The 26,404-nt window shown below is 41.0% G+C and overlaps 1 protein-coding gene across 5 annotated transcripts in view; it reads left to right on the top strand.

The window, feature by feature from the left end:
• Window positions 1–26,404, top strand: part of IRF2 (interferon regulatory factor 2) — a 45,326-nt gene that overhangs the window by 10,912 nt on the left and 8,010 nt on the right. For 4 of the 5 annotated variants that reach the window (XM_020802738.3, XM_020802759.3, XM_020802749.3 and 1 more), the window contains exons 2-9: window positions 335–405; window positions 13,372–13,464; window positions 14,552–14,651; window positions 15,484–15,660; window positions 16,681–16,727; window positions 19,211–19,325; window positions 20,226–20,390; window positions 22,872–22,918. In XM_020802738.3, the coding sequence (XP_020658397.1) occupies window positions 13,378–13,464; window positions 14,552–14,651; window positions 15,484–15,660; window positions 16,681–16,727; window positions 19,211–19,325; window positions 20,226–20,390; window positions 22,872–22,918 (738 nt within the window). In that variant the 5' untranslated portion in view covers window positions 335–405; window positions 13,372–13,377. Of the gene's footprint in view, window positions 1–334; window positions 406–13,317; window positions 13,465–14,551; window positions 14,652–15,483; window positions 15,661–16,680; window positions 16,728–19,210; window positions 19,326–20,225; window positions 20,391–22,871; window positions 22,919–26,404 lie in introns of all 5 variants that reach the window. The other variant, XM_078393905.1, reaches the window with a different exon arrangement.

The following is a 26,404-nucleotide window of genomic DNA, read 5'->3' as shown; positions in this document are numbered from 1 at the left end:
CAAACCATAATTGCCAGTATTTCATGAAACAACAAGCTGTGATTTGTCTCAGGCAAACAATGAGAAAAAGAACCACCAGCCATGAGAGGCAGGTGAAATGTGCAGGTCTGAGGCTTCTTGGTATCTCATTTTTCTGGCTCCAACCTGGGTTTAGTGCTTAGCCCTATGTTCCTAGATTCATGACTGCCGTACTTGCAGAGAGGAACAAGAACGAAGAAGAGAGCCTCTATTATCCATAAGAACTCTCTAGATAAGAGTTGAGATATTGATTCTGCAGGGTATTGTGATGTTCATATGAAAAACCTGAATGGATAACAAAGACTCTCTTTTTCAGGCTTATCCTCCGTGTGCTGGAGAGCTCCAGAAAAAGAGGGAGCAAAGCTGGGGTGACCCCATTGACTTGTGGTAAGTACACTCGGTTTCCACATTTTTGACTAGAGCTAGTGTCTTACAGCAGACATCCCCCACCCCCCAGTCTGTGACCCGGCAGCAGTCTGGGGCCTATCCAGGACCGGGCCGCGGACACAGATCTCCTAACCCCCATTAGTGCCCCCGCAAGTGCTATCTTGTGCATGCGTGCGAGCACGTTTTGCCTCTGCGAGTGTGCCATGCGTATGTGTGAGCACGGCCCGCAAGTGTGACATGTGCATGCATGTGAGCGCATTCCACTCCCTGCGAGCGCGCTGTGCGCATGCACACGAGCCGGGGCCCCCAGAGCGCGACATGCATATGAGCAAGCTCCACCCCCTGTGGGCGTGCCATGCCCCCCCCCCAACTGGGCCGTTGTTGAGAAAAGGTTGGGGGCCACTGTCTTACAGGATAAAATTAATGTTCCTAGTTTTGATCGGGGAGTGGGTTTGTAACTTTGTAACAGGTACTGCAGTGTGAGCAGTACACTGACTAACATTGTCAGAGTTCTTCCCCCTGCGTTTAAGTAGCAGATCACGTTTATGGCCCTAAATATTATGACCTAACAAAGGCAGAGATGGGGAAAGCTAATTTTGGGGACTACATTTATGAGAAGCTTAGAGCCAGCAGGGCTCATATTGGTAATGGATCTCTGGGAGTGCTGGTCCAAAGAAAGTTTTTTCCCCATTTTTAAGAAAAAAGGTAGTCTAGTGAGTTTTCAGTCCTTTCCGCAGTCAAAATGTCAGGAAGTGGTTGTTGACTAGAGAAGAAAAAGTCAAGATAGAATAGGTTGCTGCTATTCCCTTGGCTCTCATTTGATCCACGTTATACAGTACAGGCTAGAGGCAGTGAGGAAGGTTTCCCATTCCCCTACGGTAGAAGACAAACTGGTGATCTGTGTGCTTATGTGAGTTACCTGTGCTTTGGCTTTGGCTCTCTTCCTCTTGCTGGGATTTTTCAGATGCCTCAAACTGGCTGGGAGTGGGCCTTGACAGGGGAGACATGGTTGCTTTTCCTTGTGTTGTGTAAATATGAGGCTGCCGTATGAACTGCAGGGATATTGTCCTTGAAATATTTATAAATATGATGTATGTATACACACCGTTATTCTTCTATGTACTGTACTGCACAGTCAAAGTTACTTAGCTGTGATCTGTTTTTAAAGAAAGAGAATTAGGATAGACCCTTAGTATAATAATAGGTTGTGCATTGGATGAAATGTGATAGTATACGCACAAATTCCTGTTAAATATTTTGGGGGCTGGCATATGTATCTGAGCATTTTAAGTTTATGAGAAAAGCCACCTAGAGTGGTCGTAAGACCAGATAGGTGGGATATTAAATAAATACTGTAAATAAATAATATGTAAAATTTTACATTGAGTAAAGCTAGCAACAATACAGATGTTTCAACTAAGGGCTTGTCTACATGCCTATTTTGGAGTATGTTGGATTGAGCTAAATAGAGTTACTAGGAGATCTGGTGTGGCATTTGGTGTGATCCTTGTATCCATAGAGCATACAAAGCTCAAACAACCTTATTTGTCCCGCTGTCAATTTGCCAATATTGTGCAGTGGCTTAAGAAGAGAGCCATTTCAGGATATGGACAAATTAAATACTGTAATTCCTTGGCTTCATGGAAGGCCTTAGGAAGTAAATTTTTTAAAAATGGATTACAGTAGAGTAATGCATATGCATTAGAACACTTTAAAAAAAAGCTAAATAGGAAATGTCAAACAAAAATCCTTCTCATTGCCCCCTCCAATCTCCTCCCACTTCTGGCAGGAATTTTCCCATTTGTCATTTTTTCTTTTTAAGTGTTGCACTGATCTAATACACGTTAAACAAAATTCACTTCCTCAGCCCCTCCGCAGAACCAAGGAAATGTTTCATTTGCCAGTTGAAGCTCTCTTCTTAAGTCACTTCATGATATTAGGAAATGACAAAAAGGCTTGCTTTTGGTTCATTTCTAGCAATTGTGTGTGTTGGAAATGAGCACAACAGAGTGATCCTGCTTAGCCCCAAAAAGCAGAAGCATTTGACAGGGGCCAGAAAGGTGTGAGTAGGACCACTGTGGGGAGGGCGGGGGGGCTGGTTCAGTCTAGCAAAGACCGTGTCTGAACACAGTCTTTAGGAGTGAACCAGGCTGTCTCTGCAGCCAGTCAAACAGAAGGCTAAATGCCCATGTAGTCAGCCCCTAAATTTCCCTTTGTTTTCATATATCAGTAAATGGTCCCCACCTGCAGCAGTATGGTAAAAGTAAGTTAAACAGAAGATAAAACTTCTTGTTTGAAATTTTTAAAAGATACAGTTACTGGAATCACTAACAACCAATTAATTCTAATTTCCTGTTCACAACTGCTCGAACTATGAATTTTGCAATTGTGAAGCAGTTTTTAAAATATATATATTGTGGTTTGGAAAGTAGTTCATAATTGAAATACAGTATTTCATCTTTGAAAACTGAGAATTACAGCAAAATGTAAGCAGTTTGCACAAATGAGCAAGTACAAACAAAGAAGGAAATATTCAGCAGTGGTATTTTTGAGCTAGTGAAAGTTCCAGCTCCTTAAAGATGAAGGGCGACACAGAAAACTCCACTCTCTAAAGAGATGTTGAGTTTTGATTTCAACTCATCTGTCCAGGCACAGGTGATCTGAAAATGAAAGTGTTTGTAACCCAGAGCATGGTGAGCTATTTTGCTGACAAGTGGAGCATTTCAAAATAGGAAAGGTTGGTTGGGAGCAGCTAAAGTGATCCACACCCAGATAGTTTAAAAAAACAACAACTCTCTTTGATCAAACATTATCATATACTTTTGCTGCATTGTGTCAATAGCTGTTATCTGTGGAGAACATGGTCACAACAATGAAGCTGAAAAGAGATCACACGCATTAATTTCATTTTGGGAAACTTGCATCCCAGCTCACCTGAAATTTTGATGTCTTGCATGTTCCAAATTAGTTTAACCTCACTGAAACATGCTGTGTACTTTCTCAGGCTTCTATCCAGAATTAAAACCACATTCCTGGCCTTTTATAACAGCTCTTACTGGGATAAGCAGATGACAAGTTTTCTTAAAGAAACCATTCTTTAGTCTCTTGCTAAAATTTGCTTTTAAACCTATGTGTATTTGAATCATTTATGACATATTTCCATAACTGCCGTGGTGGAATTATATTTTGTACCAGGATCAGTCTGTTGTGTTTTTGGTCAGTTTCCCAGAACTTTAATCTGTCTTAAGCTAATTATTGGTGTTGTTGTTGTTGTTCAGTTTAGGATATGATCATTTTGTGAAATAAATTGATGTAACTCTGAATAATTACCTCAGAACCACTGTCATTAGAAACCTATTCAGAAGTAAGTCTTCCTGAATTCCTCAGTATGTATTGCAGCCTGTGTGCTTTTATATAATTTGGCCCATTTATCTTAATTCATATTGCTTTTGGTAAACATAGTATTTAAGTGATATTTATTTACAGTAGTCTTCAATTGTATTTAATTACTTTGTTTGTGCAAGTAGACTTTTTTCCAGGCATTTTGCCTTTCTCCTAAAGGAAGCCAGTATTGTTGTTTCAAATAGCCTTCCAGCTATTACTATTTGATAATAGAAGGGATAGTCTCATTAATAAGAGAAAATATAAATACTTTTTAATCATTTGTTGTTTTTAAAAACCTTTTTTTCATACATCCTATTACATGGACTTGCCATTCACTTTGAGGTGAGCAAAAGATGCCTAGTAAATGCTTACAGCATGGCTGGACATCTTTGTTATGTATGGGGACCAGTTTTCTGTCCCAGACCCTCTGGAAGCCTCATAGACCAGTAAACATTGGGGGGGGGGAGGAAAGAAATGAAACTAAGAGTGGCTAGATGTCACTGCGTGTATTTTAGGATATTTGACTGTGCAGAGATGGGCTCTTTGACCTATTTAAAATGTGAGTCACCAGTCCTGGAGGCTTCCAAGAATAGCAATGTACACATTTTTAATTAAAAAAAAAAGGAGTGGGATGGCAGTATGTGGCCCCAGGACCATACTTTGCCCACCTCTGAACCTACAGCCTGTTCTTTCAGTTGTCTCTCAACGATTTCCTGATTCTGTATAGAATCTTGATTATACCTTTGAATCAACAGGAGAAAGCTGAGTGATAGATAGGCAACTGCTAATGTTTACTGTATTCAGTCTTAAACACATATACATACATACTGCACTAGATAGAGAAGTGTCAACGACAGCAGTAGTTTAAGGCTGAACCTTTCCCTCTTACATCCAAGTGCTTAGTTGCTGCAGGAAGTCACGTCTGAGGCATGAGGCTCCTTGGCTCGGGCCCCAGCTACATTTGGCACTTGTTCATTTTTTCCCCCTCTTGACTCTTCAATAAGAAACTTTTTTCTCTCTGTGTTAGCATTGTAGTTGAACTGCACTACTACCTGCACTGAAGTGACTATAGTTGCATTGTTGTGGAATTAGATTTGGCACCCTTCCTATTTGATCTTGAGAACAGTGTCACATTTGAGAAGGCGTCAAAGTGTGTGTGTGTGTGTGTGTGTGTGTTAGGTCTGTGGGTGGAGACTGGGTGGAATAGACTATTCATGTACTGTATATAAATGTTCTTTAAAATGCACTTAGGGGTAAGTGAAGTGCATTTTAACTGCCTCTGCTCTTCTTCAGTCAAGTAATATTCAAAAGAAGTTGGAGAAAGGCTCAGCTCTCATGATCTCCAGTTTTATATCAGCCTTGAAAATGGCTTTAATTATTTTGGTTGGGACGATAATAGAATAAACAAGTTGTGTGTGTGCACACATCAAAGAGTGGCTATGTATTGAGAATTGTTTCTTAGTTTGGAGTGTAACTGATGGAACCTGGGAGGTTATCTATTATTTTGTACCCCAACTTTGATGCTAGTCAGCTTTGAAAATAAGTAGATCTGGGCCATTTGGGTTGAGTGTGTTGCAAGTCCACGGGTTAATCTATGTGGCTGTGCATACGCTCTATGAAAAAAAAATGCAGTGCATTTGGAGTTCTGAACTGCTAATGAGTTCAAACCTTCTTTTGCTACTATTAAGCAAAAGTAAGGTAATTTCCATCTTGGGAGGATTCTCAGTATTTTTTTAATGCTGTACTTTGAGGGAAATGCAAGTTTCATGCCCTATGCAAATCCTGCCCTTCTCTTTGTTCAAAGAAGAAAAGAAGCACTATAAAAGGGCAACTGAAGGAGGCATGTAGCTTTATTCCATAACAACTACACACGGGCAATACCTGTTTTTATATGTCAGACGTTTGGTTGACAGGCAACATAGTACAACACAATTTGCAGATGTTCCTTTCCCATCTTCTGGCCTTAACTGCCCCATCAAAAATAGTACAGGTATGTGATTAAACAAGAGAAGATCACATAAATGGATGTAGCTGGGCTAGAGGGTATATTTTGTGCATGCACTGGGCTGCACAGATCAAATAGGCCTGTTTACAAGGTCACAATATAAACAGAATATTAACATCATTAGCCTTATGTCCTCCAAATCCAAGGGGAAAGTGCTTTGTGTCATATGCACCATCATTATATAATCAGGAAAATCATAGTCTGTATTTAGTGTGCAAATCACATGAAATCTTTTAATTGGGCACTACTGTGGGTGCAGTGGATAACTGTGGTCAAGTGTGTGTTCAACATTCAGAACTGCCTGGTATTCAGTGTTCCTTAAAATAGGGTTCATGGTGCCTCTTTACATTCTGGAATCGATCCAGCTTACGAATACTTCCAGGTTCCTTGAAACCTATAATTAGAGTACAGATTCATCTGAACAATTCTATCTAGTCACACAGAATAAAATCTAACCATACTTAATGAATGTGAATTTGCAGAGGAAAATTGAGTTCCTTTTTTCTGAAGCAACACTATACGGCAAGGAGTAAGCCTTGTTGTTCAGAATATTTTTTTAAAAAATCTTTGTTTATACATTTATTTTCCTTTATATTAAACAGAAGATTTTACCAAAGATAAGGAGATGGAAACTGGCTATGGAACTCAAGACCAATGAGCCTATATGCCCTAATCTCTTTCAATACCTTTAGGCAGGGAGGGGGTAGGACGCCTTCAACCCTACAGATTATTATGACCTTCTGTTCGTATAGGTCTCACCACTAACTCACATAGGTAGAGACTGATCGGTTGTCTAATGCAGTGGTTTTCAAACTGGGGTCCCCAGATTTTACTGCAATTGCCAGAAGCCTTCACCGCTAGCTCTGCTGGCCAGTGTTTCTGGAAGTTGCAGTCCAATTACTTCTGGGGACTCAGGTTTGAGAACCACTAGTCTAATGTGTAAGGAAAATGTGTCTATTTTCAGTAGTAGTCATCATAAAATGCTCACCTTTGCTTTAAACACTTTGAGCACCATGACCTGGCCAAACACATATTTGTCTGCTCCAAGTCTTCTACCAAGCAAGTACCTCTGTGAAAAGCTTGACTGTTTCTCCATCTACCAGAAGATCTCAGCTATTTGCAGTATAAGAACAAGTGACTTAAAATAGCAGTCACAGAACAAGTTAATAAGGAGACTGGAAAGAAAGGAAGTGTTATTCAGTTACTGCCATAGTTTCACGTAAAATATTTTTTCTACCTGATGACAGAAATTGAAACCTGTTTACACAGAATACCCATTCCAGTTTCATTTCTAATTTGTCTACATTGGTTTCAGTTTCTGTGTTACTTCTCATTCTGACAAGCCGCTGGGCCCCAAAAGTTGCACTTTGTTATTTCATCAGGTTTTCTAGTCAAAAAAGCCAAACAAGATTTCTGAAGAATTACTTATAGAAGCTTAGGAAAACCTAGTTTGTAGAACTTACATGGGTAGAATACCTCCAGGTATAAAAATCAGCTGCAGTACCATAGCTTTTTATTTTATTTTGATGGGAACAGATCTAGACAGAAGAATAGGTACAAATATGATATTAAAATAATTTTCAGAAACTAATGGAGAAACACTTCAGCCTTCCAGGGTGCTTTGCCGCTCACTGATCAGTGATCACAATGTCAATATAATTCAGAATTCTGATATGACATTCATGAGCTAGGATTAGCAAGCAAAGTTAAGTCTGTTTCACTTAGAGTTAATAAGGATTTTGGGTCTCCTTCACATGTCAGATGTTAAATTTGTCTGCTAGGTGTTAGAAATAGTTCTGCCTCAGTTCTTACATCATATATTTTTGGACTCTGAATAAAAATGCTAGAGAAATACTGCAACATCTTGAATTTTGAGCCCTTCCTCCACTTCCATTTGTTTCTCTCTATTCAAATGTATGTTTTTTTTCCCCAACATATACTTTAGATATTTGACAGATTGGGCTCTCATCCACCAAATGCAAATAATGCAGCATGAGTTTTACTGTAACACATCTATTGCTTCATTATTTAATTCTGGTGATCGTCTGAACTCCCCATATTCAAAAGCTGGATTCTCTGAAGTACAAGACCTAGTCTTTGATCCTGTGGAGCAGTGTAGGAATAAACAAATCATCTGGACACTGGTTTGTGGAAATTAGAAGAAACTTGAGGCTTAGCTTGTCCCACATAGATGTACACATTAATATCTGTCTTTTATTTGTTAAAAAAGGAATTGTTCAAAATGATCTCAGAAGCTATGGAAACATAACAACAACTATGATGATGATAATGCCACATATCTTTATGTATGGCATGTATGTATGTGAGAGAGAATTATGTTTTCATGCAGCTACTCTTGTTCAATTTTAACCACATAGAACTGTAGGTAAAAGGCGTTTGCATATTCCTGAATCATTGGCTTTGTGCGCGGCTGCTTGGGAGAGATAGGAACGTTAATGCATGTTCTGTTTTGATCCTTGCCAGGTGGGGGAGGGTGGTTAAGTGAAAGCAGCGGGCACACAAAGTCCTTGCATCTGGGCAAAATTTATACCTCCTGGCTTAAGTTGCTGTAATTTTATATAACAGTTTGAAGCACCAGCCTCATGGTAGGGTGGGAGAACTCCAGCTGTTTCATTAGTTGTTGGGGGATAGGAGGGAAATTGTCCAAAGCCACAGTTACCTGCCTCTCCAGTCTCTTGCTTTTATATGCCAGACTTCCTCACAGGATCTCCAGCTTCCTGGAGTCAGGTGGCCCATTCTGAATGAGAAGCTCTGTGTGTAAAGCAAGGCACTTCATCATATATATAACTTGATGGGCTAGGGAGTTGAAAGGAGCATTTCTGAACGGAAGGTGATTTATGCCAACAGTTAGAAAGCACTTTCCCATCTTTTTAATGTTGAAATAAAAATGGAAATAGAGGATCGCAATGTCAGAAGTTCTTGTAGAATTAACTGAATTAGGAAGGGTACTGGTGTGGAAAACAAAAACTATGTCTGGAGCCACTCTAACACTACGGAGGAACTTATACCTCATACGTATTTGTTTATGGTCTCCACACCCAACTGTAATTGCTTGCAAGACAGCTCCCATTGCTGTTGAAAGTTCAATAGCAATAGAAACCCATAGTTTCTCAGCTACAGTTTGAAATATTGGCTTAAGGCAGTTTACATTTCCTAAGCTTACCCTTTGCTTTCTTTTTGAACCTCCTGTATCTTCTGTCCACACTCAGACCATGTGCATGCAGAGATCCTCATTTACAATCCACTGCATGTAAAGATAATTACATTTCTGCCTTGGGGATGGAATCTCCCTGAAACACAGAAACAGTCCAGTCCAACATCATGCTGCAGTTAACAGGGAGGAACTGCCACCCAATTTGCTCCTTCTCTGAAATTTGCAGGGGATTGGGTTGAGGGGAACAGAACTTCTGGCAGTCCTTTCTTTTATCTTGCATACAGTAACAGTTGCAATGCCAAGCACTGACACTGTTCATCTGAAAACAGCCTACTTTTCTCTCAGGTCTTGCAAAACCATAACTGCTAGGTAAGAAAAGTAGAAACCTCCTCTGCACCTTCTGGTTTTGCACTGGTAGGGAAAAAAGTTTATACTGTATGTGTTTGTGAAAGGGGAATGGGCTTGCCATCTGTCTCAGAACTCTGCTTCTTTCTGGCACTTGTGGTGCTTCCCCACAAATGTCCCAAGTGCTTCTGTAGAAGTTTTTGTGACAAAGGAATTCACCGTTCCTAGCTGCGTTGTTCGCAATTAGCTGAGAGAGCTTACACAAATACAAAGAGGAGGTACAAGGCCGGGCAGGATAATTTCTTACTTGAGACAAAGGGTAAAGATGGCTTTCCGATACAAATGGGCTAGTTGCAGATAGAGAAGGAAACGGAGTGAAGTGTCCTCTCTGTTGTATCTCAGGTCAGGTAGATTAGTTCAGCTGGACTGTGAGTGTTCTCACTAAAGATACAGTGGGGTCTTGACTTGAGAACTTAATCCGTATTGGAAGGCGGTTCTCAAGTCAAAAAGTTCTCAAGTCAAATCTGCATTTCCCATAGGAATGCATTGAAAACCATTTGATCCGTATCTGCTCTTTTCCGTCCATAGAAACTAATGGGAAGCTGCTATTCCGCCTTCGACCACTAGAGGGGGATATTTTATTTCTTTTTTTTCTTAGGTCAAGAAAGGTTCAAGGAAGGCAGGGAAAATACAGTCCAGGCAGTACCCACTCTCTAAACGCTGGGAGGAGTGAGGAAGCAGACAGGCACCCTTTTCACTGGCCAACAGTTAACTGAAAGTTCACATTTTGCACTTTCCCTGCCTCCCACGTGGTTTTTTTTTCAGTTCTTAACTCAAATCTAAGTACTTAAGTCAAGTCAATATTTTCCTATGAGAGTGGTTCTTAAGTCAAAATGTTCTTAACTCGAGCCGTTCTTAAGTCAAGACCCCACTGTAGGTAGATGCTGCAGCTGACAGAAGGTTAGGATGGATGGGTAGGTAGTGCCAGGTTCAAAAGGTGCTAGTGCCCATCTTACAGACCACACTGCAGGGAACTATAGTTTCTTCATCCTTGCCACTAACGTATGGAGTAGCTTTTCATGTACATTGGCAGCATCTTGTTCATGAGCTGCATATGCCTTCCAGGGACATGCCACAGTACAAACCTCATTCTCTGCCAGTAGCAACATTAACAAGGTGGCAAGAGCAGTCATGCTAAACTGTTGGCAGCTGGTGCATCATCCATTTATATTCCATGTTGATCTGGAATTTGCTCATATAACATACTAAAGGTTGGGGGAATCAAATCTTATCTTTGTCTTCATTTGAATTCTGTACACAATTATCTTTTTTGTTCCTTGATCACAGGAGGCAAGGGTCCACAGATACTAGTTTAACTTACTGAGCTTACTGTGTATGGCATCACTAGCAACACGGCCCTGTAACCAACCCAAGGCCTCAGAGAAAGGCAGGGTTTTCTCTAATTTGCACTGTGGCTTAGGGAAAAGAAGAAAATCCCAGGTTGTTTGTATTTTAGGTGAAGTAAAATTAGATTAATCCTTTCCTTGATTCCTCTGAGACAAACAGAGGGCTTGAGAATACAGTGGTGCCTCACATAACAATGTTAATTGGTTCCATTAAAAACATTGTTATGTGAAAACATCGTTAAGCGAAACACCATTTCCCATAGGAATGCATTGAAAACTGGTTAATCCGTTCAAATAGGAGCCTATTCAATACATTTCAATGGTGAAAAAAAAATCATCAAAAATTCAGAAAGACTCAGAACGAAGCCAAATTACTTTAACGAAGGTTTTATTAGGTGCACCAATGATTCCAAGCATTTTAAACATTTTTTAAATATTTTAGAATATTTTTAAAATAGCGAAAACAGGGCTGTCAAAAAAAACGTTAAGCGAAACAGGGGACCTAAAACTGTCATCGTTAAGTGAAGCAAGGTCCCAAACATCGTTATGCAAAAATCCCCGATAGGAAAAATCGTTAGGTGAGGCAGCAAAATTTCCAGCAAAGGCCATCGTTATGCGAATTCATCGTTGAGCGAGGCACTCGTTAAGCGAGGCACCACTGTATGCTGTCCCTTTCAGCTCCCTGTAGCAGTTGTCAGCTGAGATACTACAAATTTTGGCACTCCTGCTTTCCGGGCAATTACCCTGCTCCCCCCAAGTTGTAGGCTGTTTTTAAAACTCTTGGCCAAAGCTCTCTGATACTCTGCAAATAATGAACACTCAGAGCTTGTAAAAGTTTCTTGTTTAGACTGCAACTCCCAGAAGCCCACAGTGGTCATGGCCCCTGATTATTTATTTATTTATTTATTTATTTATTTATTTATTTATTTATTTATTTATTTATTTATTTATTTATTTAAATAGCAAAGCAAAAGAAATCAGTAGTTGACTGGAGGGAAGGCCTGGATGTACATCCATGTTTTCAGCTGGCATTTGAAAGTACCCAGCGTAGGGGCCTTGCGAATCTCTGGAAGAAGGTTGTTCCAAAGGCGAGGAACCACCGCCGAGAAGGCCCGGCTTCGAGTCTTTTCCCTCCGGGCCTCCTTCGGCATCAGGCTCCTCAGCCTCACCTCCTGACTCGTGCAGGTGATCCAAGTAGATCTTAGTGGGAGCAGGTATCGAAGTCCTAAACTGTTTACGGCCTTATAGGTAAGCATTAGAACTTTGAATTCAATGCAGAAACGGATGGGCAGCCAGTGCAGCATGGCCAGAACAGGAGAAATATGTTGGTGTTTTCTCACTCCAGTAAGGAGTCTGGCCACTGCATTCTGCACCACTTGAAGTTTCCGCATCAGCCTCAAAAGCAGCCCCACATAGAGCACGTTACAGTGGTCTAATCTTGATCATTCTAGAAGTTGAAGTGTAAAAGGTTTCTGAGCTCTGTAATACAACACCCATATAGAGAGAACATGTTTTTTTTCCTAGAACAGTGCCTTAGTCATTGATTTACTTTTCACGTCTTCTTGACTGAACAAGGAAAACATATTATATTTCTTCTGGGGGGATTAACCCAATTTTTATAATTCAAATTACTTGAATTCTACCTTCATTTGCTGATCTGGCGTGAAGACACTTCTATTTTCAGCGCAGCATACCATTCTGTCTGAAGTATAACATCATTTTAGGTCTATGGCATTCCTGATTCAGGAAAACATGTTATATATGATATCTAAGCTTACACTGGCTGAATTTTACTGTCATATTATATTGCAGGCTCATAATTCACTTGATATTTGCTCATTGGTCACTGTATGAGACCTAATGTATGATTTCAGCCCTTCAGTGATGTATAAAGGAAACAGGGATGCATAAATCCCACCAAAGTATAAAGTGTCCATAACCTGATCCTCTCCTTGTTTACAGAAATTCAGCGGGTCATCTCCAATTAAGAGTGCATATGATTGCTTAGAAGTCTAGAGACTAGCCCAAACAAAGAGACTAACCCAAGCAAACCCAAGAGTGACCAAACTCTTATTAATGTCTATTGCAAGCAATGTGATGTGTTCTTTAACTCCCTCACTGAAACCACTGAATATTGAAAAACTGTCTGTAGGCCAGTCCAGTCCACATGTCCAAATGCCTTTTGCCTCATGTACCCTTCTATCTAAAAGTTGGACCTGATTAACACTGAACCTTTAACTTTTATATGGCTACTTTACTGGCAGAAATAGGCAACTTGCAGGAGTTGGGGGACTGCAGTTCTTTGGGCCGCAGAGGGCTACAGCCACCATTTTGTAACATTTCACCCCAAAGTTTTTGGACCCCCCAAAAGATGGTTGTTCTCCTAGAAGTCGCAGTAGTATAGTTGACCATTTCAGGCTACTTTTACCTCCCTGGCCTTTTTCATTTTAGCAACGACGAATATAAGCATCCTGGATTTTAATGGGTCTGCTTTAAGTTTGGCCATCCCATAAGGTTTTCAGATACATGCTTGCTTGCTTGTTTTTATTTTTATTTTTTAAAATTTAGTTATGTTTTCTTTTGTGTACTATAAAAAGGAAACTGTCTAGCTTACCAGAAAAAATTTATCAGAGCTTCCTCTTCTTACAAAGGAAACAATGCCTGTGGAAAGAATGCGAATGCGTCCATGGCTAGAAGAACAAATAAATTCAAACAAAATCCCAGGTCTGAAGTGGCTAAATGAGGTAAGGCCTGTCTGTGTTTTTAAGCAGTGAGAACAAACTAGGCAAACATTTCCTTTATAATATTTGGTGGTATAGGAATGAGTCCTCTGTTCATATTTGTGTGTGTTCTGTGCTTTCAAGTCAGAACTGACTTACAACAAACCTGATAGGACTTTCAAGATGAGTGCGATGTTAAAGGAGTAGTTTTACTAGTTCCACTCTCCCAGTGAGTTTCCATGGGCAAGTAGGGATTTGAATCCTGCTCATGTTTACCTTGGTTAAGTCCTAATTTATAATCCTGGCTTGCAAGACAAGCACAAACCATTTTTCTGATTTAGATGAAGCCACAAACTGGTGGTTTCCTGAAAACCAGGAAGGAAACAATTATGTGGAAGGTGATAAGGGGGGAGGATAAAGGAGAAGGCGGTGGCAGCATGTGAATGAATACTTGTTTGGTGCTACAAAGTGAAGCAACTCATAATGTTTGATTTTTATATTCATGGCTGTGTAGGCAATGTTAATTGGCCGGTCAGAATTGCTAATCTCCTTCCACATGTCTAGATATTATGGGTTACCAGTGATCAAGCCTGTATATAATTATTTGTTTGTATTGGCAAGGCCCGTTGGGCTAGCAATTGTGAATTTTCAGTGTTATCACAAAGGTATCTAATTATTTTTAATTTTTAGTCTGCTATATTTTTTGAGTATTCAGTCAGCCAGAGACATTTCTAGACATGCATATTTTAATCCCAAAGGGGGTCCATTCTAGGCAATAAAAGTAATTGAGATGTTTAGAAAAGCCAATGAAATTTAAAATATTTGTTTGAAGGCATGGCAATAACAATATTCTGTATATAAATGTATCACAAATATTGGCAATAAATTTTGAGAACCTAGTACTATTTTATGATGTACAAGGGAGGTCAAGTTGGTTTTGTTGTTGTTTAATTGTTTTGCCTAACCTTAAATAGCATCAGTGTCAGCTTTAGTAATTGAGAAAGATTCTTGAATCATTGTCTAAGTGGCAGAAAATATGTGCAGAACAAGATTTAAGACAATGTATGAGTTAAGCTGTTGATATTCATGTCCTGTTTGTTTTCTCTTCCAGGAAAAAAAGATTTTTCAGATTCCTTGGATGCATGCAGCTCGTCATGGGTGGGATGTTGAAAAAGATGCTCCTTTGTTTAGGAACTGGGCCATTCATACAGGTAAAAGAAACACATTTCTGCTAGAATGGTATGGCGTGAGGCCTTTTTCTCCCCCACCAAATATTACAATTTTCTGTTTTACTTTTTCATGTGATCATGCTGGGTAGCATTTCATGAGTTGTGCAGTAAATTTTTGGTGCACTTGCAGCTGCAAGCACTTCCTCTTTTGAATAAACTGAAGGAAGTAAGTCTCCACATGTATCACTTTGTCTACACATTGCTCTCCTTTCCATTCAGATAAATAGGGTAGCCCTATGTGAGCGGAAGCATTGTGTGTATGAGAGAGGTTTATATGCCTTGAAGGTCACTGCTGATTTTATAATTCAGGTATGGACAAATCTGGACAAGTAGAACATGTTTCGAGGCACATCATGGACAGCATTCAGAGCTACACATATGAATAGTAAAGTCTGGATGTAAAGGAATGTCTTCTACTAGTTGTTGGCATGATATCATGAATCTTAGCATTTGACTTGCATCACATGGGAATTATGTCACTGGATAGTAATAGGAGTGCTTTCAGAATAAGACTCATACAGTAGGAACAGCTGGTATTGTGTTTCTACCTTGCAAGGGAAGAAACAAATAATGGGCAAGCTTATTGGAATAAAGAAGGAAGCTTATAGTGTGCTTCCCCCCCCCCCCACACACACACACACTGCTGTCCTTTTTTAAAAAACAGGCCTTGTCTCTGGGTGGCCGGCCTTTCCCCACTGCCTTTCCTTCCTCATACTGAAATTAAACCTTCACTCTAAACTGCCCTTGTAAGCAAATTCTCCTCAACTGTGTAACAAAGAACAATTGAACAAGTATTGTTTTTCTTCTTCCTTAGGAAAGTACCAGCCAGATGTTGATAAAGCAGATCCAAAGACATGGAAAGCAAATTTTCGATGTGCAATGAACTCATTACCTGATATTGAAGAGGTCAAAGACAAAAGCATAAAGAAAGGAAATAATGCTTTCAGGGTATACCGGATGTTGCCATTATCTGAAAGGCCATCTAAGAAAGGTAGATGTTTTCTTGTCTACCTTTGTAGGCCTAACGAATGGCTTGGTGATGGAGATTGATACTCTGTAAATTGGACAACTGCAGGTTTTGTGTTGTCATGTTCGCAGTTTGTAAATGTTGGTGTTGGCACTAATACAAGCCAGCAGAAATTTCCTAAGCTCTGTTATTTCTTTGATGTTAAAAACATAGGGGACATTTTACAAAATTAAGTAATTAGAACCATTACATTAAAAAATTACTAAGTTACTAAGAGGGTCACTAATAAATTAATTGTAACCATTATTAATTGTCTCTTGAAAATACAATTGTTTGCATATTATAATTGAGAAAAACATTTTAATGAATTAGGGGTAAAGAATCCATTTGCAATGAATTATTATTATTATTATTAATTTTATTTTATTTATAAAGAATTATTTCTGTGCTTTGGTAGTATCTTCACTTTTGTGTGAGAAAAGAGGTGACTGCTTTCAGCTGAGAGGCAGAGGGCACCAGCTTCTTCTTGTTTTCTCTTGAAAATACCATTGTTTTCAACTGAGCACTCTATGGGACACCATTACACTAAGCATGTGTCTGCTCCATTAATTAGTACCAGTGAGGAGAGGGGTTATAGCTCAGTAGTAGAGCATTATGCTTTGTATATGGAAAGTCCCAGCAAGGTTCAAGGCAAGGAGAAACACAGCATAATGGTTTTGCATCATGTCTTGTGTTTTGCTAGTTAATCCCCTGAAGATAAGAGGTAAAAGAAATGAGCAAAACAGAGTGCCACATCTGTTTTAGATTGCAATACCTATGCATATTTTAATGAAGCATCTGCTCCTTATCACAATCATATTGTCACACTTTCAGTCTAAACTGCAACCTCTGCAGCTATAGAGCTTTCCTTGATTTCAGACAGTTTGAGGGGGCGGTTCTAAAATAGTTGTTATGGTCAGTGGCTTTCTGATATTTGGAGATACTGGGTGGAGTTTGGCAGAATTGAGGAAATCATTGTAAAATACTCTGTTTTCATTTCTACAGGGAAAAAACCCAAGCCAGAGAAGGAGGACAAAATGAAACAAATTAAGGTAATTCTAACTGATTCGTGGGCAAAGATATTACCTGTTCATGGTCTGATAATGATGGGAGAACTTTTGAAGATCTAGTACTCTTAAAAATGGCCTTCGTGCCTCCACAGTGGCAGCCCTCTTTGGCTAAGATCATAGAATAATATAATAATAAAGTTGGAAGGGGCGTGTAAGGCCGTCAAGTCCAATCCCCTGCCCAGTGAAGGAATACAGATCAGAGGATATCAGCCAGGTCGTTGTCTAAATTTCTCTTGAATGCCTCCAGTATTGGAGCACTCACCACCTCTCAAGGTAATTGGTTCCATTGCCATACTGCTTTAACAGGAAGTTTTTTCCCCCCTGATATTCAACTGAAATTTAGCTTCCTGTAACTTGAGCCTATTGCTGAATGTCCTGCAGTCGGGGATGATCCTGCCCCTCCTCTGTATGACAGCCTTTCAAGTATCTGAAAAGTGCTATCATATCTCCCCCCAGTCTTCTTTTCTCAAGGCTAAACATGCCGAGTTCTTTCAGTCATGTACTATGACAAATAGCCAAATGACATATTGTACAATGTCTGTATTTTGAATTTCAAATAATTATGGTCACACAGGAAAGGAGTGCAATTCATATAGGGAATGCAGTACATACATTATTCCCCATATTTCTCTGAGGTGCAGTTGTGCATGCCAGCCATGCTGCGTTTTGTTTATCCAGCACAGTATTAGCACTTTTTGTCCACTGTATGGTGGAATCACAAGATACACACTCAGTTTTTACATCATCTTCTGGAAATGGGATAACTTCACATTTCAAGGTGACCACAGATGCAGTAAGCTTTAATTTTAGTTCTCCCCTTCTCCATCCAAGCAAGAAGCAGAAAAATCAAGAAAATCCCATGTGATACAGAGAAAAAACATGGCTGCCTGAATATAGGCCTTAGTCTCATGACAGAGGCTGGCTCACATCTTTTATTCCCTAGGAGGACATGTGCTCTTCAAGTGCATTTAATAGGTAACATGACTCAGATGATTTTGCCATGAGGCTCCCACTCAAGAAGACTTTGTTAAGTTGAAAAGTCTTGGTTTTGTGGAATGGAATCTTGTGGTGACCATCCCTTCCTTGCTCATTTTATTTCCCTATACAGTGGTGCCTTGCTTAACGGGCGCCCCATTTAACGACGAATCCACATAGCAATGAAGATTTTGCCATCGCTTTTGCGATTGCATTGCGATGTTCCCTATAGGGAAAAATCGCTTTGCGATGATGGCTCCCCCCCCCATCATCGCAAATGCCCCATTTTTGCACAGCTTGCGATGAGGGGGGGAAGCAATCGTCCCAGAAAAGAGCTGGGAGCCATCTTCTCCGCTCCAGCCCCTCCCCGCCTTACAGCTGATCGGTGCTGCTCTTAGAAGCTTCCCCAGGCTTGCCCAGCAGGTAAACAGGCAGTGGAAATGCACTGGGGAAGCCTCTGAAAGTGGCGCTTTGCCAGGGTGGGGGTGGGTGGGGGTGCGGCAGGAGCAGGCCTGCCACCCCCAGCGCCACCCCTCGTGCCACCCCCCGCGGCAAAGCGGGGCTTTCAGAGGTGCATTTTCACTGCTGAAAAAGCCCCAGGAGGCTTCTGAAAGTGGCGCTTTGCCGGGGTGGGTGTGGGTGTGGCAGGGGCAGGCCCGCCGCCCCCCGCCATCCCCCTCGCACGCCCCCGTGGCAAAGCGGGGCTTTCAGAGGTGCATTTTCACTGCTGAAAAAGCCCCAGGAGGCTTCCGAAAGTGGCACGAGGGGGGGCTCTGGAGGGGCGCTGGGGATGGCGGGCCTGCCCCTGCCACACCCACACCCACCCCGGCAAAGCGCCGCTTTCAGAGGCTTCCCCAGTGGATTTCCACTGCCTGTTTACCTGCTGGGCAAGCCTTGGGAAGCTTCTAAGAGCAACGCAGATCAGCTGTAAGGCGGGGAGGGGGAGGGGCTGGAGCAGAGAAGATGGCAAAATGGCTGCCCGCTGTGTTTCGGCCCGGATTCCTCGCTTACCGGGCAGCGAAAATGGCGGCGGCATGGAGGATTTTCGCATAAAGGTGAGTTTTTTGCCCATAGGAATGCATTAAATGGGTTTTAATACATTCCTATGGGCTTTTTTATTTCGCATAGTGACGTATCCGTATAGTGATGATTTTGGCTGCAGGGATTATCATCGCTATGCGGGGCACCACTGTACTTGGAAAACTATGATAAATACCTAATAAGAATAAAGGTTTAATGATGTTTGTAAACCCACAGCATCATTTTTCATGACAAATCATACATGGACTTTTCTTGAGAGAAATCTTACAAATGCCACACATTGTAAACAAATGAGTTATATACGAAAAGGATGGATTGGGTTCCTGTTCTATAGGTCAAAAATACCATATCTGCTACAGTCTGGCTACCGATAAAAGGAGAAAGTGTTTTATTCCACATACTTCCTGTTATTAATAATCCTAATACCCACCACAATATTCTTTTTCCAGCAAGAACCAGAAGAGTCATCTTATGAATTAAGTAATGGAACAAGTCAGGGGTTTTCCGAGTACTGCTTATCTTCCCCAATAAAATCTGAAGTTGACAGTACAATAAACATTGTAGGTAAGCAATTTCAGCACATTCCTTTTCATGTCCAATAAATTCTTGTAGCAAGAGCTTTGGCCTTTAAAGTTCTGTGTTGCTATACTTTCAGTTATCTGACAAGAGTTATAGCAGCAGGGTAATAATATTCTGGTTTTGTTTGGAATCTTGATGAAAACTACACACCACAGATTTAATTGTTTTATGGAGCTAGTATAGGTCATGATAGCAGCCTGTGAGTTAGATTCAGGCCTATTCACACTTAATATATACTAGAATTCAGTGTAAGTTAGATGTGACTCATTTCAGTCACAGTGATTACAGTGAGCTTACTTTAAATATGATTATACAACTCATTGTCACTAGTGAAAATCTGAACATGGGTTTCAGTTCAGCTAGAGCAGACATCCTGATCATGAGGAGAAAGACAAGACAGGATTTAAGTGGGTATACATGTAGCTAAATAACCTTTGTTTTATAAAATAAGAAGAAAGCAATAGGCCGTTTTGATTTTTTGTAACCCTTGTCAAGGAAGGAATGTCTCAGTTTTGTTAGAATTTCCTCTTTCTTTGAATGACCTGAGAGAGAGAGAGATATGAGAGAGAGAGAGATGAGAGATATTGGTTTCCATGCAACCAACAGATGTGAAAATGAAGTGTCAGCCTTAAGGGCTATTTTCTGTCTTCCCAGAGTTATGCACTGGATTTTCACCATAAGTAATGCTAAGCAGATTCCACTTCAATGAAATTTTAAAACCCTGAGTTCAAATACCAATTAGTATGGGTCATTAACTGAGCCCTCTGCATAGGTTCCCTGTGCATTTTAGATTCATGACAATGGTTTTTGCTTGAATACAATGTATGCTTTTGATTGCTATGTGTACAGATAATTGTCATGATTCTCATGTGTTACCATACAAAGTTGTAGGAGATGAGCACTTTGAAGTTGGGTCTGAAGATCATATGATCGTTTCCAATCCTCCTGATGTTTGCCAAGTAGTGGAGGTGAGAACAGAATGTGATGACCAGCCCAGCAGTATGAGTCAATTATATCCACTACAGATCTCCCCTGTTTCCTCCTATGCGGGTAAGCAACCTTGGACTGGCAAATGATATTGTGGCTTCAGTTTTAAGTACAGTGGTGCCTCGCATAACGATGTTAATTGGTTCCATTAAAAACATTGTTATGTGAAAACATCGTTAAGCGAAACACCATTTCCCATAGGAATGCATTGAAAACCAGTTAATCCGTTCCAATAGGAGCCTATTCAATACATTTCAATGGTGAAAAAATCACCAAAAATTCAAAAAGACTCAGAACGAAGCCAGATTACTTTAACGAAGGTTTTATTAGGTGCACTAACAATTTCAAGCATTTTAAACATTTTTAAACATTTTAGAATATTTTTAAAATAGCGAAAACAGGGCTGTCAAAAAAAAGTTAAGTGAAACAGGGGACCTAAAACTGTCATCGTTAAGTGAAGCAAGGTCCCAAACATCGTTATGCGAAAATCCCCCATAGGAAACATCGTTAGGTGAGGCGGCAAAATTTCCAGCAAAGGCCATCGTTATGCGAATTCATCGTTGAGCGAGGCACTCATTAAGCGAGGCACCACTGTAGTTGCGTGAACATTTTGGAGCTGCTTCTTAAGAAAAATCATAGCAGGTGAATCAATTTATGAGAGTGTAAGGTACTTCTAGTCATTGTTGCTGATTGAGCTGCCAACTGCAGTGGCAGATAAAGCACCTAGACTGACTGCAAAGCTTAATTTTAATGTAGACTAACCCTTTCTAAAACCAGAGAGGGTAACACATGTGTGTGTGTGTTTTTTTATGAGAAGGGGCCTTGAGTTGTTTCTTGCTTAGAAAGCTGGGATATAAATTTTTGCATGTACATAACTATAAATGAAAAAACAACTTTGCAAGGAATGAAAACAAAGTGAGAAGACTTCTGTATTAGATTCAGAAGATTTTTTTAGCCTTACAGTATAGTGATAATCTTGCTGCCTCTGAGAATTCTGGACTAGCATACAGTTTTGTAAATAAGTAAGGTCTATGAAATATATATGGCAGCAAATTTTTGAAGGATACAAGTAGACATAGGATTTTCAGATTTTATTTATTTACAACAGCTTCCACAATTCACCAGGAACTCCCACTGTCAGAATTCTGGCATCTGTTGCCAAAAAACTGAAGTTCTCCAATGAATTTTGGTACACACACCAGAGGCCCAGTATGTTTTTCTCTGCCGCTATTGCAGAGGGAGAGAGCGAGCATGTGGGACTTGCTAAACTCCATGGGAATTACAAAGGGCTATGTAGCCGGGATGAGTAGTTTTTTGAGATCCAGCATGTACAGAGCCTAATGAGCAGACAGACTTCCAGTCCCACAACTCCTTGTAGCTCCCATGGAGTTTAGCAAGTTCCATCTACTCTCTCTCCCTCTGCAGTGGGTGCCAAGAAGAACATGCTGGGCCTCAGGTGTGTGTGCCATAACTCCACTGAGGATTTGGACTTTTTTGGCTGAAGGTGCCAGAATTCTGGCTGAGGAAATTGTTGGTGAATTGTGGTGGTTGGGTGTGTGTGTGCGTGTTAAATTCTAATTGCCTAGATACAAGCCATAATGTATAACAACCAAGTGCTGAGTTCTGATAGAGTACATGAATAGTCCCTCAGTTAAAAATAAGACCTTGAGCCTGGAAGTTAAGCTAAACATTACTGAGTGGGAAAGATTATATTGGTTCTTGGATGTAGCTGGCGGTAGCATTGCTTTATGGCAAATAAACTGTTCTGTGATTACAGTTGTTGTTGCAGGGTTGAACTGAGAAGAAATTGTTGACCCCAAAGGAGGCTGACAATAGCAACTTCTCTCTTTTGACCCTCAGCAAAAGAAACATTTCTTACATCCTCTTTGGCCACTCCTAATTTTAGAACAGTCCCCCATACCCCACACCACCTAACTTCCACCTGGCATCCTTGTGATGTTCCAAGCTTCAGCTAGTTTCACATTGATTATGCTGGTTCTGCATAAACCTCATAGGGTTGACTCAAAATCTGTCCTTGGAGAAGAGGAACCATAACTACCCAAATAATAATAATAATAATAATAAATCAATCCAAAAACCCCTATATTTCTAATTGATTATGGGGAAGTAAGATTTTACACTGGCATTCATAGCCTGTACTCTCCATGAAGCCCCTGCATCTGGAGAATATTCATCCATTTTTCTTCACAGCCCTGCTGATCAGTGGGATTCTGTTCTTTGGCTTCACATATTGATGTTTTTAAACAGGATTCTTGTTAAGATAACTAGGAGATGGGGGAGACATTCAGCTCACACACACCAGTGACCACTATATCTCAAATAGCTGGGGAGAGATTTAAGACTTTGCTGTGCCTGTGATTTGTACATGAGGAGAGACGGTACATGCACACAGATGTGCACACATGTGTAGTTCCTTCCTCCCAATTGCCACTGGTAGCCTTGGTCAGGGGCCACAGAGGTTATACCATTCTACTTCACATGTCTGGATTAATCACGTTTTTTATTTATCATTTTGTTCTGCAGAAAGTGAAACTACAGACAGCATCCCAAGTGATGAAGAAAATGCACAGGTAAGAAAAAACAGATTGATCTTCTTCGTGGCCTCTGTGAATGCACACAAATGGGTTGTTCTGCGCCTGCGCAGGAGGTCTCGGAAGTTTCTAGAGCTTAAAAATATGTGATTAGTAGGAAGTTCCCCCATGGAGCGCATGCTTCGCCTGCCCAAGGTCCTCTGAGTTCCTTTTAGCCGCCACGTAGGTTAGACCTATATCCGACTGCTAGAGCAACTTCTTTCAAATCGGTACTCTGTACCTTACCCTTTTTTCTCATCTACCTTTCCATTTTGAATTCAACATTCTCCCATGAGTTATTTTTCTTTTACCCATTGAGTTTTATCCATTTTTGTTCACTCCTTCACTCTCCAACCTACCCCCCTCTGCCACCTTTCCCCTTTTATGGCCTCTCCAACGCCATTCAAGCGGTGTGTACTCTGCATTAATAAGATCCCGCAATCAGACAGACATGATCGCTGTCTTTTCTGTTTGGGTGAAGAGCACCAGACATAATCTTGTTCTGCGTGCAAGAGGCTCACTAAACCAGCCTTCAAACATTGGCTTCAGGGACTTAGATCTCATCTCTGAGAGAAATCTCTTTACCCTCCATCCACATCGATGGAACCTACCTCATCACCGGTTTCACGCTGTGGGCCATCCAAATCAATGTTGAGCCCGACGCCACCATCACCAGGGCAAAAGGAAAAATCCAAATCGACATCAAGACTGAAGTTGGTATTGACGTCAAAAGTCTCTGTTTCCCAGGCTAAAAGCTCTCCTAAAAGAAGAAGGGAAAAGAGCAAACCCAAAAAATCTAAAAAAAAAAAAAACACCTCTCCAAGACCCTACTCATGGAGCAACCTCCTCCTTCACTTCCTTCTCCAATCTTGGAAGAATCATCCAGGGACACTCATGATTCTCCTTTACCGAGAGATGACCACTCTATACCTCCTGTGCAGGCTTCCATATCAGTGAGTAGCCCTGCTCCCACTATTGGCCTTTCTACAGCTAATGATCACTCCATCCAAGCCTCTGCCCATTCTAGTCCTGCATCATCAGGACAGGTGATACTGATACTACTTTCTGATTCTGATTCTCCCTGACAATCTCCCAGAAAACACACATCTAAGCGGAGACACCTCTCTCCACCTTATGATCCTTGATATGGAGAAGTCATCTATTATCAAGAGCCACCTCGTTACCATTACAAAATCCCTTGATACCACTACCAACCTCGGTATCACAAACGAGGAGACTACGGAGTTCCATATTACCCATCATGTGACGCATATATGCAAGAGGACATACCAAAACAGGTCCCCTACGACAAGTCTAAGAGGGTGCGCTACACAATACCGTACCAGGCATGACATTCTCCTTTGGCATCCCCATCTCCATTTCGACACGGACATCATAAACCTTCACACGCTCTGCCTTCTGAATAAATCGCTTCTTCAAAACCATCTCGTAAACGTCATGACACCTTACCAGAACATTCGACATCAAAACAACCAGAACATTCAACATCAAAACAATCTTGACATGAGCCCATACCACCATTGGTATCACAACATCATCGGCCCTCAGTTCAAGCCACCACTACTTACAAAGGGCCTCCTCCTCCCTCTGATCCTGGCAGATCGCAAGCAGTCATACCTCACCAACCTGCCTCTCCCTCCACTTCATCTTCAACAGATCAAGTTTCTCACTCCAGTATCTCAAGAATGTCCATCTAACATACCCGCCCCTGGATTGGATGTGGCTGACAACCACCCTCCTTCTCCATCCGAGGATTTCACCTCCTATTCCCAACTCGTTATGAGGATGGCCAAATCCCTGGAACTTGACATTGAAGAACCACCACCACCCAAGCAGGATTTGGTCTTCGATTATATAAATCAGGATAAAACACCCCCGCTTAGCCTTGCCTTCATCCCTGGTATGCTAGATTTGGCCAAGGAGTCCTGGGACAAGCCTCCTTCATCCCTACAAATTTCAAGGAGAGTGGAGAATCATTATAAAACACACCATACTGACACATCTTTCCTAACAAAGCACCCTACTCCAATTCTATTACTGTGGACTCAAACCTGTCCAGGGCTCGGAACAAATCATCAGTCACCCCAACAAACAGGAAAGGTTGAAAACTAGACATTCTTGGGAGACAACTCTACTCCTTCACCTCTTTCCTGAATATACTAGCAAATTATCAAGCAGCGATGGGCTCATACCACCATCAATTATAGAATAAGGTTCTCCCTATTCTTCAGACGGTCCCTGAAGCATTTAAAATGGAAGCTCTTAACATCCATACAGAATCTTCTACGCTTGCTAAACAACAAAGAATCGCATCCCGTCACACTGCTGATGCTGCTTCCAAAGCCACTGCCACATCAATTGCGCTTCGACGCCATGCTTGGCTCAGATCTCTGATGATACCAGATCTCGATTGAAGATTCACCATTTGATGGTGCTGGCCTTTTCAGCCAAAAGACAGATGAGGTCATGGATAATTTCAATAAAATCAGGAAAACTGCTTGCTCTTATTCAACTCAACAAACTTATCGAGTCCAAAGACCTCAGTGGTGCAGACAATTCGTCCAACAGCCTTATCAAACATATAAGCAACAGTATAAGTCTTACAAACCTCTGATGACTGAACAACCATTTCCGAACCAGACTACTTCCACCACTCTACCCTTTCGAGCTCAAGCCCAATATCAACGTTGACAACCCTTTTGACGCAATCAAAGGAGGGGTAAGCAATACCCATGAGTTTCTAAATTTGGCCCTTACACATCCAACATTTACCCAAACTCGTCTATACCCTTTTCTCCAATGTTGGACTCTCATCACTAATGACCATTGGGTCCTATCTATAGTCGAACATGGCTATTATATAGAATTCCACCATATACCCCCTCTTGGTCAAATTAAATATACCTCCTACTCTTCAGCCCTGGAAGAAGTTTCCCTTCTTGTACGCAAACATGCTATCACTCCTGTCCCAATGGAGGACCTTCATAACTGTTTCTACTCATGTTATTTTACAGTACCCAAGGAAGACGGAGGATTCCGTCCTATTCTTGATCTTAGACACCTAAATAAATTCATCCAACCCAAACAATTTCGAATGATCACACTGGACACTGTTTCCCTCCTTTCACAGGGAGACTGGTTGGTTCTCATTGAGCTCAAGGATGCCTAGTTCCACATTTTCATTTATCCAAGACATCACAGATACCTTCATTTCCATTTCAACGTCGTAACCTACCAATTCTGTTCACTCCCATTCAGTTTATCCACAGCATCGAGAACTTTTACGAAATGCATAGCACCAGTTGCAGCATATCTTTGTCTACAGGGAATTACCATATTCCCTTACATCGACAACTGGCTCATCGTCTCCCACTCTTACCAAGCTGCTATTGACACTACTCATATCACTCTTGATACCTTATAGCGCCTCAGTCTCAAAGTCAACTTCTCCAAGTCTCATCTTGA

Source organism: Pogona vitticeps, chromosome 5 (assembly GCF_051106095.1).
Source record: "Pogona vitticeps strain Pit_001003342236 chromosome 5, PviZW2.1, whole genome shotgun sequence".
NCBI lineage: Eukaryota > Metazoa > Chordata > Lepidosauria > Squamata > Agamidae > Pogona > Pogona vitticeps.
This window is presented reverse-complemented; position numbering and strand designations above follow the sequence as displayed.